Source organism: Populus trichocarpa, chromosome 7, assembly GCF_000002775.5.
Source record: "Populus trichocarpa isolate Nisqually-1 chromosome 7, P.trichocarpa_v4.1, whole genome shotgun sequence".
Classification (NCBI taxonomy): domain Eukaryota; kingdom Viridiplantae; phylum Streptophyta; class Magnoliopsida; order Malpighiales; family Salicaceae; genus Populus; species Populus trichocarpa.
Window position 1 is genome coordinate 9,378,007 of NC_037291.2, and position 17,188 is coordinate 9,395,194.

At 30.6% G+C, this 17,188-nt stretch overlaps 1 protein-coding gene across 1 annotated transcript; it reads right to left on the reverse strand.

Moving 5' to 3' along the window:
- Positions 1 to 980: 980 nt before the first annotated feature.
- On the reverse strand, positions 981 to 2,340 carry LOC18101016 (uncharacterized protein At5g23160). The gene is made up of 2 exons (XM_006380449.3): positions 1,908 to 2,340; positions 981 to 1,752 (listed from the first exon to the last, which is right to left on the reverse strand). Exons 1-2 carry the CDS (start codon positions 2,238 to 2,240, stop codon positions 1,186 to 1,188), a joined length of 900 nt encoding a protein of 299 aa, XP_006380511.2. The 5' UTR covers positions 2,241 to 2,340; the 3' UTR covers positions 981 to 1,185.
- Between the last annotated feature and the right edge of the window lie 14,848 nt (positions 2,341 to 17,188).

Consider the following 17,188-nt stretch of genomic DNA (forward strand, 5'->3'; position numbering starts at 1 on the left):
ACAAACTCTTCTCTCTCTCTCTCTCTCTCTCTCTCTCTCACTCTCTCTGTCTGCAAACTGGAACCAGATATATTAGTTTAGGGTATTCGTTTCTTTTACAAGCGATTAATTGAAGACTCTTTCTTCATTTAATTTTTTGCACGTGAAAACTTTTTTTTTTTTCATAGAATTTATTTATTTACAAGAGATGCAAGAGACAAGAGAGTGACTTCAGATAGCACGAGATTAAGAATATTTTTTTAAAAGATCCATCTTAGGTTATATATATCTTGATCATTATAAGCAAAGAGCACAGAGGTACTTAAGATCCCAGCTAAAGATTAAAAAAAAAAAAAAGAAGACTCCACCTGTACGCGCATGTTGCATTTCTTAATTTCATGTCTTAATTTGTTCATCTCCCTCGTCACGTTGCTTAGCTTTCAAAGGTCTAGCAGGCTTTTTTTCTTACCTCTCTGATCATTTGATTTGATTTCTGTATCAAGATGACATGAAAAGGGATAGCGGAGAAGGCATTGCCTCGTGTCTTCTATATATATAATTATCAAAGCTCAAACGCAGTAAAATAATGCAAATATTGAGAAACCTATTCTTTCGTCTCCATATTTTAAACCTTACCATGCAAGTCCTATGCTTTTAAGAATCTCAAGTCTAAGTATATGGATGCGTAAAAGTACTCAGATTTTGTGTTTGTTCTAAGAGCCTGTAAAGAAAAGATGAGGGGAAAACAGGGGCTGATCTCCATGCCCTACGTTTTGTTAACTAATCAATCATAGAGGAACCTGTAAATTAAGGACTAAAATGGAGTCATTCACCGGCAAAAATCATCTTGTAATTGCTTGGCGATAAGAAGAAACAGCAGGAACTGACCGCCATGTATTATTATTAGCCGCGAGCTAGCCACCATGCTCTCCATACGGACAAAAATCATATCACGGGACACCTGTGAAAGCCAATCAGAAAACAGCGAAATGGAGAAACTATCCAGAACTTTGACTGATTATTTGCCAAATCTAGACATATTCTATATATAATTTACACAAAATGCCACCATCAAGAAGAAAAAAATAAAGAAGAAACAACATGGCCATAACTAATAACATTTGAAGAATCTGAAGACTACTGATATGAACAATCATAATTGATGCGGCTATCTAGAATTCGATAATTCGTCGACGACATCAAAATTCATGATATAGAGCGGCGGCTTCGTTCGAGGAATCCATCCATAACTACTTTCTTCTTATATTCCTCCGAATCATAAAATGATTCCGCCGAAATCAAACCATTGCTCACACTGTCTTCACTCCTTAATCGAGGGACGAAGTAGAACCAAGCAGAAGTACAGAGAATGGCACATAATTTACCCCATGCCAGCATTAAAACCAAGGTCATTATAATGATTGACATACCAACGAAGGGGTGGTCACTTTTCTTCCCATTTTGATGATCGTTTTCTTTACGAGGCCTCTTAATCGTGAACCGGGACCGAGCCGCCGTGTTTGGTGTTTTTGTTGCCGGTCTTTCAACTGGCTGTGAGGGGGAGGATTCTGATCGGGTTATTATGGACACAGTTCGAATGGGCTTTTCCTTGACTTCGGGCGAGCCGGGTTGGTTAGTGCCGGTTCTTATAGCGTCTACTTTCCGGCAAAAGGACAATCGTTTCTTACACGTGGCGTCCTTTGTAGTTTCCACGTGATCCGAGAGTTTCCCATTTTCGAGGATGATGTCTTGCTCAGAAGACCTGTACCATGTCTGAAACAGGACGATAATCAGCTACCTTCAAGTGATGCTAACTTACGCCAAAGTTTGCTCAATTATGCTAAAATACGCTAAAGTTTGCTCAATTATGCTAAAATACGCTTTATAAACAAAAATGTTAATTTTTGTTAGCAGTATTCTTCACATACCTCTCCAGGCATCTCTTTGGGTGCTCGATCTGAACTGACTCTCGCCGGAGTTTGACGTGGCGTCTCGTGTTTGGTTAAGGGTTTTTGACGCTTTGGCTTCGAGGCACCAGAGGTTCGGTCACTGCCAGGCACGGTAGAGTCTATGGGGACAGTTTTGGCGCCTGAGTTCTTGACGCAAACCCAAGACCAAGAAAACAAACCTGTTTGTTTCTTCTTGGTCGGTTTTTTCGTGGGAGATGGAATGGCTTTCCTGGAAAATCCAAAACAACCGAGAAAACTTGTGAATTTTGTTCTTGTTTTTTTGGGTTTGGGTTGACAGGGGGCGGGCTCCATGGGAGAGACGGAGACAAGATCAAGTCGGCATGTGGAGAGTTTCGAATATTGATTGAATGCTGCTGGAATGGGTGGTTTCTTTCTTGGGTCACTGTTATCTAAATAAGCACCGTATTGTTTAATGGTCAAAATAATTAAATCTACACACTGTTCATTATTTAATTCTTTGTAATCTTAGTCTAGTGTCTAAAAGTTTGCTCGAGGAACAGTATGAATCCTTTTTTTTTTGTTTATTTCCAAATATTTTCCTTCTTACACACATCAAGATTAATTAGTATATAAAGTTTAAACTCATTGGTTTAATTACATGGAAATCCTTCTCATGTATCCTTATTAATTATACCCAAAATATAATTATATCTGTAAACAGTCAGCGCACCTTGATGATCAAGTAAAGAAACAAATATAATAGTTTAAATCCTAGTAGTTAAGGAAATCTTTGATGATTTTTTTTTAATAAAAATGTTTTGTTTGGTATGACTTTAGATTTTAAGGGTGTTTGAGAATATGATAGTTGTTGTTTTTTAAAGTATTTTTTATTCGGAAATACATTAAAATAATATTTTTATTATTTTTTTAAAAATATTTTTAATTTCAGTTTATCAAGACATTCTAAAAATATAAAAAATTAATTTTAAATATTTCTTTTTTCAAATTTTATCCTATCTGTTTAATGATAACGCAATACCAAATGGGGTTCCGTGCCTGGTGGTTTGGTCTTGCACGTTTTCACCTTCTACGTTGCCTTGCAAAACACTGCACTTGTATAATTTAATGGGCATGGGCATGGGCATAATTTGAGAATTTCTGTTATTTAAATGTGAATAGTTAAAAAAGGAATTAAATTAAATATACTAAAGCTAAGTCCACCGTAATCTACCCATGAAAAATCAACCGGTATAGATCTAATGTATTTAGGAGTGCGATTGCGGTTGTTTTTCAAAGTATTTTTCATTTAGAAATGTATCAAAATAATATATTTTTATTTTTAAAAAATTATTTTTGATATCAATACATCAAAATGATATGAAAACACTAAAAAATATTAATTTAAAGCAAAGAAAAAAATAAATAAAATTTAAATTTTTTTAAAAACGCTTTTAAAACGCAAAAACAAACAGATTAGAGTCTAACCTGGTGAATACGATCGCATAATCTTAGCCAGGATACATGCATATTATATTAATTACTTACCAATTAAATTTTTAATTTAGCTAGCACTCACATATTCTACATTTTACACATAATTATTCTTTCTGCGAGGAAAAAAAACACAAACTATATTTTGTCAAAGATAAACCACTAGTCTTTTTTTTTTCCAAAATAAAAATAAAGCACTATATATTCTGTCTTGTTTATCTTGTCAAACTCTCGACGGAAGAGGTTAAAGATATTAATTTGGAAGCTTTCATCACCTGCCTTCTCACTCTCATTAATTTGATTAGGCTGGTTGATCATTCGTATATAACGGTTTGAAAGAGCTTTAACTTTAGACATGGCTTCCCTTATTAATTAATTTTTTAAAATATTATTAATTAACTTTAGACAGGAACTATTCTATCCTCCTTTTATATATATATATATTGATAAGTTCAAGTTAAGCGAGATAATATTAATTAATTAAAATAATACTATTTTATTTTGTTTTAAAGTAAAAATAATATTATTTTGATTTTTTTTTAAATCAAACTAAGTTTCAGCTAAGATAGAAATTGACCCACTGAATTGAATGAGTCAAAACAAGCTAACTTCAAGTTTTTTTAAAAAACTTAACTTGACCAGGAGCTTGATCGGCCAGGTACTAATTAATCTTTCAAGCTGGTCCGAGTTTTATACCTATATGTATCGCAAGTCACATTATGGTAGGAATGATGCTAAAAAAAATCTCACGGATGAGTTCACAGGATACGTAGAAATCAACAAACCTAGAACCACTGTCCTGACATGAACACAAGCTCACTCGACGAAGTGAACAGACATGATAGTGTCCGACCACCGTTATCGATCGGTGGGCCCATAACGTTTCTTCGAACAAACATCTTAGCTAGATTTTCGTCCTATCTGCCGATCGAGTTACAACTGGGTTATCTTCGAAAAATGGCAGCCTAAAATGGCTACTGTGGAGGAAACTGTGCAGCAGCGAGTTCGGATGAAAAAGTCACAATTGGAAATGGTGATGAAAGAGATGAAGTGGTTGGCAAATAAATCAATCACGTGATCATGTAAATAGCATAAGCTAGTTGGATTAATAAGCACGTGTTATAGTTGAGTGATTTATGATTAGAAGGTAGTTACAACAGTTAGACAATTAGTTAATGGAAAAGCTTGTATGAATAGGCAAAGCATGCAAATTAATATATTATAAGTTGTTGTTTGGAAGTATGGTTGTGGTTGCTTTTCACTTAGAAAAGTATTAGAATAATATTTTTTATTTTTAAAAAATTATTTTTAATATCAGCGTATCAAAATGATCTAAAACATCAAAAAAATATTAATTTAAAATAAAAAAATAAAAATTATTTAAATTATTTAAAAAACGCTTTTAAAACATAAAAACAAACATGATCTAAATAGTTAGATTTAATGGGACAAAAAGAGTTTAGATAGCTATAAATATATATATTAATTATTAGCTAAAGTCTGTATTAATTAATTAAAAAGGTGGCTGATGACCATAGGTTTGTAAGGAAAAAGACATCATCAATTACATCATATGATTAATTAGTTCGTGGTATAATTTCTTGTATTAGCAATTTGTATGCTTGGTGATTTCATTTGGATATTGGCTAGGACTTTGTGGCACAGGACGCGGTTTTGCCAGGTCCATGGCGACTAGTTTCTATGCAAATTGATGCGATCATCAGCTCCAATTATTTATTTTTTTCTCTTTAAACTCTTTATAATTTGCTGCATGTTGTCTTTGGAGGGTAGATTTATTTTTAAACAGAACGTGACATCATAGTCCATAGAATATTCAAAAAAATAAGAAGAAAAAAAAAGACCACAAGAAAATGTTATTTAATTAGATTTCTTAGGTTGATCATTTCTTACAACACTAAATTATCTGGGTTTTCTTATGGTGTTTCACTATTTATATAAATAGTGAAACACCTTTTTTTTAAACCTTTTTATTTAAACATTTATCCTTGGGCTTTTTTATTTTATTTTTTGATTTATTATTTTTAGATCTAATTCAATGAGATAAAGTTTTCATCTTAGAAAGTCAAAATTTAAAGTGAGAGGACCAACACATAAAATATGGAGAAAATTCATGACATTTCTCAAAAAATTTAGAATTTTTATTTTGATTCAAAAATTTATTTTATTCATTTATCAGGCTATGAGTTAGAGAGATGAAAGGGAAATTTATCGAAAAACGATTGAGAAGAGAGGAAATTGTTATTTGACCACAATCCAACCATTAAAAAGAAAAGTTTTTGTGTCAATGGGTTTTATTCCATAAAGAAATTTCTTTGTGGTGTTTTTAGACCTTTCACTTGTTTGAAAAGGTAGATTTGTATCGGAGAGATTTTTTTATGTTTAATTTAGTGTTTTTGGAGCAATTTAGGGTTCTTTTGAATTGAGATATTGATTTATTTAGATGCTAATAATATTTATTAGGTGTTTTTGATCAAAATATATAAAAAAAATTAGATTTTTCAGACCCAAGAATTCTAACTTTGATTGTTTACCTTTTTTTTTAGTTTCGAATTAAATTTCATATATCCAAACCAACTCTAATGCTAGACAGATTATTTACATTTGGATTTATATAATTAGGAGAAAATTATTTTTATAACAATCCAAACTTAAAATTCAAATCCTGAATAACAACACAACAGGACAAGCAAAGCCATTTACTAATTTGCTAAAGTCAAGCTTTCGAGAGGAGAGCATGACTAATTTGCTAGTTAATGATTGGTTAGTAATGCTGACATATGTAATTAATTACAAAAACTTAAATTGCATGGAAAAGGCACTGTACATATTCCTCTGTGATTTGCAATGGATATTATGACAATAAAATTACAATCTTGTCTTTAATAAAAAACAATTAAGATGAATTAGCCTTGAGGGGTGAAATAGTCTTTTTAACCATGTTAATTTTACTTCTTCTTTTTTTTTCCAATTTTTTGTAACAATTAAATCAATTGTCTTTAAAAGTTAAAAAATAACCCGATGGATTTTATAGAACTTCATTTTATTATAAATATTGTAATGACTCAATTGACCTTACCATCATTTTTCTTTAACTTTGACTTAAAGGGTTTATTAGTAGTTTTATAATAGTTTTTTTTTGTTATTATCATTTAATCCTAGGGGTATTTTCATGTTTTTAAAAATAAAATTAAAAAAAAAGCTATGTGAGCCGCTTTGGCTCATTCGAGCAATATATGTGGATGACTCTGGTGGTTAAAGTTATGTTTTCGCTGCATCATTTGATTTGTTTAGATATTCTTTTTTTTTTTGGTAGCGTGTGCATAGTGATTTAGTTTGATTTAATGTTAATTAAATTTTTTTTTCTCTCTTCTTCTTGATTTATTTGCTGTCTCTTGAAAAAATCATAAAAATTGTTTTAGAAGAATACATTCTCTAACTTGTCACTATTTAAATATTTTAAAAATATTTTGTCCAATATATATCTAATTTTTTACTTTTTTAACACCTTTATATTTTATAAGGTTAAAAGAAACTTTCTACTGCTGAGTAAAAAACTATTTGGATCCAGTTAGGGTTAATCAATAATTAAATGTTGCTGTAAATGAAGGATCTTAATTATTAGCATAGTGGCCTATTGAAACATGACAGATAGTATATAGAAATTTAAGGAGGTATGAATGTATATTTGATGGGCACCACGGGGACTAAAAGATATCCGGAGCACACCAAGTCGCTGATCTAGCTAAAAAATGATTAACAATAACAAATATGATGAATCTTTTCCTTGTCTTTTCATAGCCCACATATTCCAATTATAAATATATAATAATTTTGTGTTTAAGCAGGTTTTTTTTTTTTTTCGTGTAACTTAACTAATACCATGAGTTCTGAAATTAACGATTATATAAATTTTCAATAACTTAAAAGTTTATAAAATTTAAATTAATGATTTATAAAAAATAAAATTAGAATTTTTCTAGTTATGATGCGTCCTTTCAAGTTAGATATATAATATGCGTGCATGATTAGACATCCAAACCATTGTTGATCACATATAAATTTTGTTGGTTTCTACCTACTCAAACAAGCTCTCTCTTTCTCTAATAATAAAAGAAAAGTATAGAAAAACCTTTCAATTTCCTTTTATTCTGAGTACTGGATAATAGTCTTAGACATCGTCAATCGCCAGATTAGAATGAAAAGGTAGTAGCAACCATGTCAGGTGATGCCACAGCAAAAATAATAATAATAATAATCAAAGTGAAACAGAGAAGGGAAGATCTTCAACTTCCTGAATCTCAACCTTTATTTATTTATTCCCAACAAAGACTAGTTCAAGTAGAAATTATCAACAAAACATGGAAGAATAGGCTTCCATAAATTCATACCTGAGCTGAAGGATTTAGCAACATTAATTAATGGATGCGGGCAGTGCTTACTCTGGGTACCATGCATTTTAAATATTGTATCTCAGACAAAAACATGACCATAGCATTTATTTGACGGACCCCATCCTACTGTTTAATTGTGACATGATGGTTGTTGTTATTGGAGCTCTAAATATAAAAAGAAAAAATAAAAAGAAAAGGTACAAAAAAATCAAAAGATATTGAAAGAAAATAAAAAAAATATGTTAGTGAAAAGAATATACCAGAATACCTGGAAAATTGCTTAAAACTAGTCGACGAACATCACATATACAAGATTGAAAGATTTGATAGTATATTTTCGATTGATGAGGACCTATTGACAACGAAAATTTAATTTGAGAAGGAAAATTCAATTAATTTTTTCAAGGTTTACTTGAATTTATTGAGGGCTTAATTGCAAGAAACATTGATTTTTAAAGTCAATTTAAGCTTTAATTAGAAGAAGTTGAGGTTTGGGGGTCGAATTGTAATTTTTAGGAGTTAATTTGGTCAAATCAGGGGCTTAATTGCATAAATATCAAACTTTTATGGGCAATTGGGGACCTGATTGGAGAAATCCAAAACCAAGGACCAAATTGAAAAAGACGCGTGAATATAAGGGTTTAAATTGACCAAATCAGGGGTCAAATTGAAAAAATTGAAAGTTTGCTGGTCAATTCAGGGTTAAAATGCACGAATTCAAGATCAATGACTAAAATGAAAAAGGCAGCCAACTTAGAGGCTGATAAATGAGTTTGTCATTGGTGAAATTGAATGAAATAAAAAGTTTGGAGGCGATTATGAGTTCAATTAAAAGAAGTTGAAAGAATAGGGGCTCAATTGAAATTTGTCAATCCCAAATCAATAACCTTAAACGACGCGTCATTCATGCTTAAAGAAGAGAAGGTGAGTGACACGTTGTTTAGTTGACCTGCCCTTGTTTATTTTATAATTTTGACTAATCGAGTTGACAACTTCAAATGCATGAATGTAGAGCTACATAACTTCAAATTGAGCAACGTTGGATTTAAATAAAAGATGTGCATCCCCTCTACCAATTTCAAGTGGTCTCAGGCGACGATGACGTCAGAAGTGCTGTGACGAGACCTCGAAAGTGGGCAACCCAGTTAGCCCTGTCGATGCAATTATTATGTAAAAACCGATCTATTTTGTGCGTGCTAGCCCACAAAGCTGTTTCATTGTGTCCTTATTAAGGGTTTACAACACTTCCCTCAAGATCAAGTAAAAAATTGTGATGTGTATGTGAAAATCAAAGTAATTGGACACTAGATTATTGATCTTTGTATGATTTGCAATATTCATATACCTTCATTTTGACCAAATCTGGTTTGATTTACAACTGACGTTGTTGGGTTCATATTTAGTGTTCTTCGTGTTTTTCATTTTTTTTTTGTATGATCCATTTTATTCAAGAATTTTTGGTTTTTTTTTACTTTGGTTTTGCTTTTGGGTTTTTTTTGGGGTCAAACTAAGATTTTTGGGTTGGTTTATGGTCGAACAAAAACTTTCGGGTCAACCTGGTTAGGTCAACTCGATCGGGTTGACCTAGCAAAAAAAATCTGGGTTCAAGGATTTTAATACCTTGTTTGTTTTGCAATGTTTTTTTTTTAAAGGGTCTTTGGTTTAAGGGTGTGTTTAGCAAACACCCATCAGGCTTATTTTGGATAATTTTATTACAAGAAAAAAATGGGATTTTGCCAGACAAATCTTAAAAAATATATATAAAAAATAAAAATTATTTTCTTTCTTCTTGCATATAGTCAGAAATTCCTAAAGTTATTTGAGCATTTTTTTCAAAGAAAATTTAAAATATTTTTGCATATTTTTTAAAAAATTGCATGAATTTTACAACAAATTTATAAAATTTCAAAGAATTGTGGTCTATTTTTTAAAAATTCTAATTTTACCCCCAAAAAATCCTCAACAATAAAAGAAGATATTTTACTTTTCCAGATCAAGTTCTTGACTTATAAAACTAGGGTTTGTTCATCATAAAAAACCTTTATAGTAGGTTAGTAGAAATAAACATAATGGGATCATACCATATAATAAAAAAAACGATGTAACTATATGAAGCAAGGGATATGAAAAATGTTAATATATTTCTTTTATATAACCCATTCTTTGCCTAGATTCTTTGAAGAAAACCAGTACCTTAAATAAAAGAAAAAGCCTTCCAAATCCTGTCCGGAAAAGTCGCCCCGACGTGACGACCAGGGTGACGAGGGTACGACATTCATTATCTGTGAAAGATACGCAGAGCAAGTCTTATGCTGTAAATTATTAACCAAAATCTCTAGTAAATTAAAATAAGCAAGGTCAAAAGAACAGTGGCGGATCCTTGAAGGGACAGCGGAAGACGGTAGCCCCTCTGTGTTTTGAATAACATTGCATTTTGGCCCATAGACTTTTAAAAATTACAATCTTGTTCCTAGCGTTAACCAAATTTATTTAATTAGGTGACTTTATGGAAACATGATAGTCATATATTGCTTAAGAACACTTAATGCACATCAAATATCTTTTCGATCTGATTAAAAAATGATCAATTTGTAAATAAAATACTATGTCTATGAACAATACGATGAATAATACAAAAAATAATAATAATAATAATAATACAATATTATTGACATTGCCTTCCTAGATTCTGGTCAGATCCGCCATTGCAAGAGAAAACTAATGCCTTCTGAATTCTCAATTATATGTAACGATGGCTTACTTTTGACCAGATCGGAAAAAAGAATTCTCAAGGTTGTTTGAGTGTTTTAATTGAAATTTTTTTAACTTTTTTTTTTCCAGCGATAAGGATATGGGATGAGTAGGAAGGAATGGGTGTCGTAATCCATAATCCATAATATTCAATTTTGTTAGGAACTGGCTCCCAATTGAGCCATGTTATGCCACCAACCACCGCCATTTAATGCAGCGGCAAACCATGAAATCACCCTTTTTTTGCACCTAATTTCGTCCCTGTGCCAAGTCCGTGAAGCTCTTATTTACAGAGCACTCATTTATTGTTTTGAGCAACTAGTTTTCGTAGAGAAATAAAGAGAAAATCACTAGTGAAAAGGAAAGAAAAACACCAGTGAAAAGTATAAAGTGAACTCTTGTATAGATTCTTGAAATACAAGAGTAATGGTATATTTCTGGGTATTGTTTTGTGATAATGATAGAGAGATTGAGTGATTTGTAATTTCTACTCCTCTATAGTAAAATATCCTTGCCATGTTACCCATAAATATAGTGATGTGAACCATATGGTTATGAAAATTCAGAAACTCATGGTCAAATTAATTTTTTTCAAGAAAACTAAATTCAGGTTTATAATTGAGTTTGATACAACAAACTTGTATTGAGGCACTGAGACTATAGAAAACGAACCTCCACCCAACATGTATAAAGAGACACGAACGAGAAGTATATAAAATGTCACGAAGCTTAGTTAATTCTTCGATAAGTTAGAGTAGTTCAATGAGAAACCAATAGTACGAGCAAACTCTCTCACACAAGTTTTATTTCTAAATAATCAACCAATCTCTTATTTATTTTTAATTTTATCGCAATTAAGTTCTAGATAATAACAACGATGAAATAACATAAAAACTAAAAGATAAAGGGATGTAATTTGCTTTTAAAGCCTTGCTCTCTGTCGTACCCTTCGTGAGAGCACAACATCGTGACAACCCTTTCTAGGTTGGTTGAGAGGTCTCTGGTTGGATAAGGAGTTGCCATCTAGTATTATGATTACTGAGAATTTTAACTGGTCTTTATAAATTCTAGGCAAGGGGCTGGTTAAACTGATCTACCTTTATAATTTAATTGCTAGTTTGTAATATTTTTGTTAAAGTGTCTTTAGTTTAAGGGTGTGTTTAGCAAACACCCATTAGGCTTATTTAAGGTAATTTTATTACAAGAAAAAAAATGGGACTTTGCCAAACAAATCTTAAAAAATATATATAAAAAATAAATTTTTTTTTCTTGCATATGGCAAAAATTCCTGAAGTTATTTGACATATTTTTAAAAAAATTACATGAATTTTACAACAAGTTTGTAAAATTTTAAAGAATTGTGGTCTATTTTTAAAAAATTCTAGTTTTACCCCTAAAAGAATCCTCAACGATAAATGAAGATATTTTACTTTTCTAGATCAAGTTCTTAACTTATAAAACAATGGTTTGTTCATCATAAAAAAACCTGTTATAGTAAATTAGTCGAAATAAACATCATCGAATCATACCATATAATAAAAAAAAACAATGTAACCTATATGAAGTAAGGGATATGAAAAATGTTAATATATTTCTTTTATATAACCCATTCTTTACCTAGATTCTTTGAAGAAAACCAGTACCTTAAATAAAGAAAAAGTCTTTGGGGTCTGTTTGGCATTGTGTTTGTAACTGCATTTCATCAAATTTTGAATTTTTTTTTTGCTAAAATTGAGTGCGGTTTGTACTTTTTGGATCGTTTTGATGTGCTGATGTCAAAAATGATTTTTAAAAAATGAAAAAACATCATTGACATGTATTTCGGCACGAAAAACTATTTGAAAAGTAACCGCTACCACACTGCCAAACACCAAATCCTGTCCGGAAAAGTCGCCCCGACGTGACGACCAGGATGACGAGGGGACGACATTCATTATCTGTGAAAGATACGCATAACAAGGTTTAAATACTTGTCTTATGCTGTAAATTATTAACCAAAATCTCTAGTAAATTAAAATAAGCAAGGTCAAAAGAACTGTGGCGGATCCTTGAAGGGAAAGCGGAAGACGATAGCCCCTCTAAATTTTGAATAACATTACATTTTGGCCCATAGACTTTTAAAAATTACAATCTTGTTCCTAGCGTTGACCACATTTATTTAATTAGGTGACTTTATGTAAACATCAGTTATGCCAACAGCCACCGCCATTTAATGCAGCGACAAACCATGAAATCTACCTTTTTTTTGCACCCAACAAATCTGTACATTTATAAATTTCGTCCCTGTGCCAAGTCCGTGAAGCTCTTATTTACAGAGCACTCATTTATTGTTTTGAGCAACAAGTTTTCGTAGAGAGATTAGTTACATGGCCCGCGTGATGCTGCAGGTTAATTTTTTTTACATAAAAAATATAATAAAAAGTTAAGATTTAAAAGTGTTAAGTCTTTCTGTAAAGTTATACCCAAGAATCTTGGGTTTGACTGCAACACCTGACCTAAAAGTAATATTTATAATATTAATAATAACATTAAACTTGCATGACCCAAGTTTAAGAGGGTTTGGCTGCAATACCAGATCCAATAGCTTTGGATGTGGGTCTGGCTGCAAGGTCGTGTCATAAAAATGTGATAATTAAATAGATTAATTAAAAAGATAAAAATAAAGAAAAAAAACCAACAGAAAGAAGAAAAACTAATGAAGAAAAAAAATCTGAATTAACTGGTTAACCCTTCAAACCATGTTAACCCATCAAACATTGGATTCGTGTCGTGAAAGTTTGATAACTAAATAGAAAAAATAAATTGACGGGTTACCCAGAATTAATTGGGCTAACCCGTCAAACCAGGTTAACCCGTCAAACCCGGAATCCGTGTCATGAAAGTTTGATAACTAAATAGAAAAAAATTGAACATTAACAAATTAAATTAAACGAAAAAAATTAATTAAAAAGAAAAAAAACCAAAACAAACAAAAAGCATCAGCCTTTTCACTGTGGACTGCACTGTGCAGTCCACAATCAAAGGCATAAAAATGGCAAAAAAGCAAAAACAAAAAAAAAATTCTCTAATTAGCCAAACCTAAGATAACTAAATAGAAAAAAGGCATCAATCAATAACTAAATAGAAAAAAAATTCATATTAATGAACTAAATTAAATAAAAAAAATATTAATTCAAAAGAAAAAATAACAGAAAAAAAAACTTATAAGAAGAAAAAAACTAATGAAGAAAAAGAAAAAATAATCTAAATTAATTGGGTTAACCCGTCAAACCTAAGATCCGTGTCATAAAAGTTTGATAACTAAATAAAAAAACATTTAATATCAACAAACTAAATAAAAAAATTAATTAAAAAGAAAAAAAAGCATAAGCTTTTTCACCGTGGACTGTACTGTGCAGTCCACGGTGAAAGGCATAAAAAGAAAACAAAAGTAAGTAAAAAAATTAAAGACATCAGCCTTTTCACTGTGAACTGCATACACTATTAAAAGATGAAATCGGAAGAAAAAAAACTAATGAGGAAAAAGAAAAAAAAATCTGAATCAACTGGTTTAACCCGCCACATCAGGTTAACCCATCAAATTTGGGATTCGTGTCATGAAAGTGTGATAACTAAATAGAAAAAAGATTTAATATTAATGAACTAAATTAAAAAAAAAGATTAATTAAAAAACCTACGGGAAGAAAAAAACTAATGAATAAAAAGAAAAAAATCTGAATCAATCGGGTTAAACCATCAAACCTGGGATCCGTGTCATGAAAGCCTGATAATTAAACAGAAAAAATTTAATATTAAGAAACTACAGACAAAAATAAATAAATTAAAGGCATAAGCCTTTTCACTGTGGACTGCACCGTGCAGTCCACAGTAAAAGGCTTAAAAAGGAAAAGGAAAAGGAAAAAAAACAAAGGCACACGCCATGGGTTAATTTTTTTTTCTTGCATAAAAAATATATAAAAAAGGCTAATATCTAAGAGTGTTAGATCTTTCTGCAAAGATATACCCAAAAGCCTTGGGTCTAGCTGCAACGCTTAACCCAAGAGTAATATTTATAATATTAATAATGATATTAAACTTACATGACTTAAGTTTAAGTGAGTTTGGCTGCAACACCGAACCCAAAAGCATTGGATGTGGATTTGACTATAAGGTCGTATCATAAAAGTGTGATAATTAAATAGTTTAATTGAAAAGAAAAAACAAAGAAAAAAACCAATAGGAAGAAAAAAACTAATGAAGAAAAAGAAAAAAAATCTGAATTAACTGGGTTAACCTTTCAAACCAGGTTAACCTATCAAACCTGAGATTCGCGTCATGAAAGTTTGATAACTAAATAGAAAAAAAAAATTGACGGGTTTACCCAGAATTAATTGGGTTAACCCGTCAAACCAAGTTAACCCGTCAAGCCCGGGATACGTGTCATGAAAGTCTGATAATTAAATAGAAAGAAATTTAACATTAACGAACTAAACTAAACGAAAAAAATTAATTAAAAAGAAAAAAATTTCCGGGTTAACTTGTCAAACCAGGTTAACCCATCAAACCCGGGATCCGTGTCATGAAAATTTGATAACTAAATAAAAAAATTAATATTAACAAAATAAATTAAACAAAAAAAATTCATTAAAAGAAAAAAAATGAAAAAGAAAAAAACATTATGGGTTAACTTGTCAAACCAGGTTAACCCATCAAACCTGGAATCCGTGTCTTGAAAGTTTGATAACTAAATAAAAAAAATTTAACATTAACAAACTAAATTAAACAAAAAAAAATTTATTAAAAGAAAAAAATGAAAAAAATGAAAAATAAATGACAACTCAGCGTTTCATTTACGTTTTAGTATATGTTATAATATAATATAATAATAATAATAATATATTAATAATAGGGAAAGTCTAAAAGGCGTGGGTAAAGCTACAATATTTTCCACACGCCTTTTAGAGTATTGTTAATAAAGAGAAAATCACTAGTGAAAAGGAAAGAAAAACACCAGTGAAAAGTATAAAGAGAACTCTTGTATAGATTCTTGAAATACAAGAGTAATGGTATATTTCTGGGTATTGTTTTGGGATAATGGTAGAGAGATTGAGTGATTTGTAATTTATACTCCTCTATAGTGAAATATCCTTGCCATGTTGCCCATAACTGTAGTGATGTGAACCATATGGATATGAAAATTCAAAAACTCATGGTCAAATCAATCTTTTTCAAGAAAGCTAAATTCAGGCTTATAATTGAGCGTGATACAACAAACTTGTATTAAGGCACCGAGACTATAGAAAATGAACTCCCACCCAACATGTATAAAGAGACACGAACGAGAAGTATATAAAATGTCACGAAACTTAGTTAATTCTTCGATAAGTTAGAGTAGTTCCATGAGAAACCAATAGTAAGAGCAAACTCTCTCACAAGTTTTATTTCTAAATAATCAACCAATCTCTTGTTATTTTTAATTTTATCGCAACTAGGTTCTAGATGATGACAGCGGTGAAATAACATAAAAACTAAAAGATAAAGGGATGTAATTTGCTTTTAAAGCCTTGCTCTGTCGTACTCTTCGCGAGAGCACAACGTCGTGACAACCCTTTCTAGGTTGGTTGAGAGGTCTCTGGTTGGAAAAGAAGTTGCCATCTAATATTATGGTTACTAGAAACTTTAACTGGTCTTTATAAATTCTAGGCAAGGGACTAGTTACGTAAAATGAATGTATTAGCACCTCTAGTACACTTTACATGAGGTAAGTTGCGTTATTTTTCTTTGTTTGTGGTTGCTATAGTCTAATAATGTTTCTATTTCTATCAGTGTAGATGAGATTGCTATGATGAATAAACTCTAGTTTCTTAGGTCGAGAACTTGGTCTGAAAGATGTTTAAAGAAAATAAGTCTATTCATAGCTTATTAACTTCAAATGAAACCATATTTAAAAATCCAAAGAGATTCAATGATTTTTTTATATTTCTTTTGGTATTTTAGATGTCCATAACTCTTGTACTATGAGACACAAGTTCAAGTATCTCCAATTATTGAGGTTTTTTTTTTCAGGACAAACTTGAAAATTTTGGCTATTGCGTCATTCCAAATAATATTTCAGATAAAACTCTTTGCAATTTTTATCCATATATTAAAAGTGAATGAGTTGTATTACTTCTAATAATATTTTGGATATTAATCTCTATTTATGTTTTTTTTATCTTTATATTAAAAGTGAATAATAAATTATTATTCCTAATAATATATTGTTTATTACCCTTTATAGGTTTTTTTTTGTCCTTATATCAAAAGTGAATATTATATTTCTTTGCCAAAAATAAGTTTTTAATATTTTAAAATATAGGCTAGAATTCTTTGGGATTTTACTAGCTGGTTGTTGAATCCATGCAATACTTTGTGTATTTTTACACATGCAAAAATATTTTTTATTTTTATTTTTTAGACATGCTTAAATATATATTTTGTAGGATTTTTGGTCATATACAAGGAAACCGTTTATTTATATTTTTTATTTATATTTTTTAGACATGCTTAAATATTTGTTTTTTATGATTTTTAGCCATATGCAAGAAAACCGTTTATTTATTTATTTTATAAAGAAATTTTTATAATTATTTTTTAAAGCTTTGTTTGATAAAAAAACCTATTTTT

What these genes read in the sequence shown, in the direction of transcription:
- LOC18101016 (XM_006380449.3), bottom strand. Translation starts at nt 2,240, where the DNA reads ATGGAGCCCGCCCCCTGTCAACCCAAACCCAAAAAAACAAGAACAAAA. An exon ending in CCAAAGAGATGCCTGGAGAG is followed by an intron (nt 1,753 to 1,907) that starts GTATGTGAAGAA and finishes GTCCTGTTTCAG; the next exon opens with ACATGGTACAGGTCTTCTGA.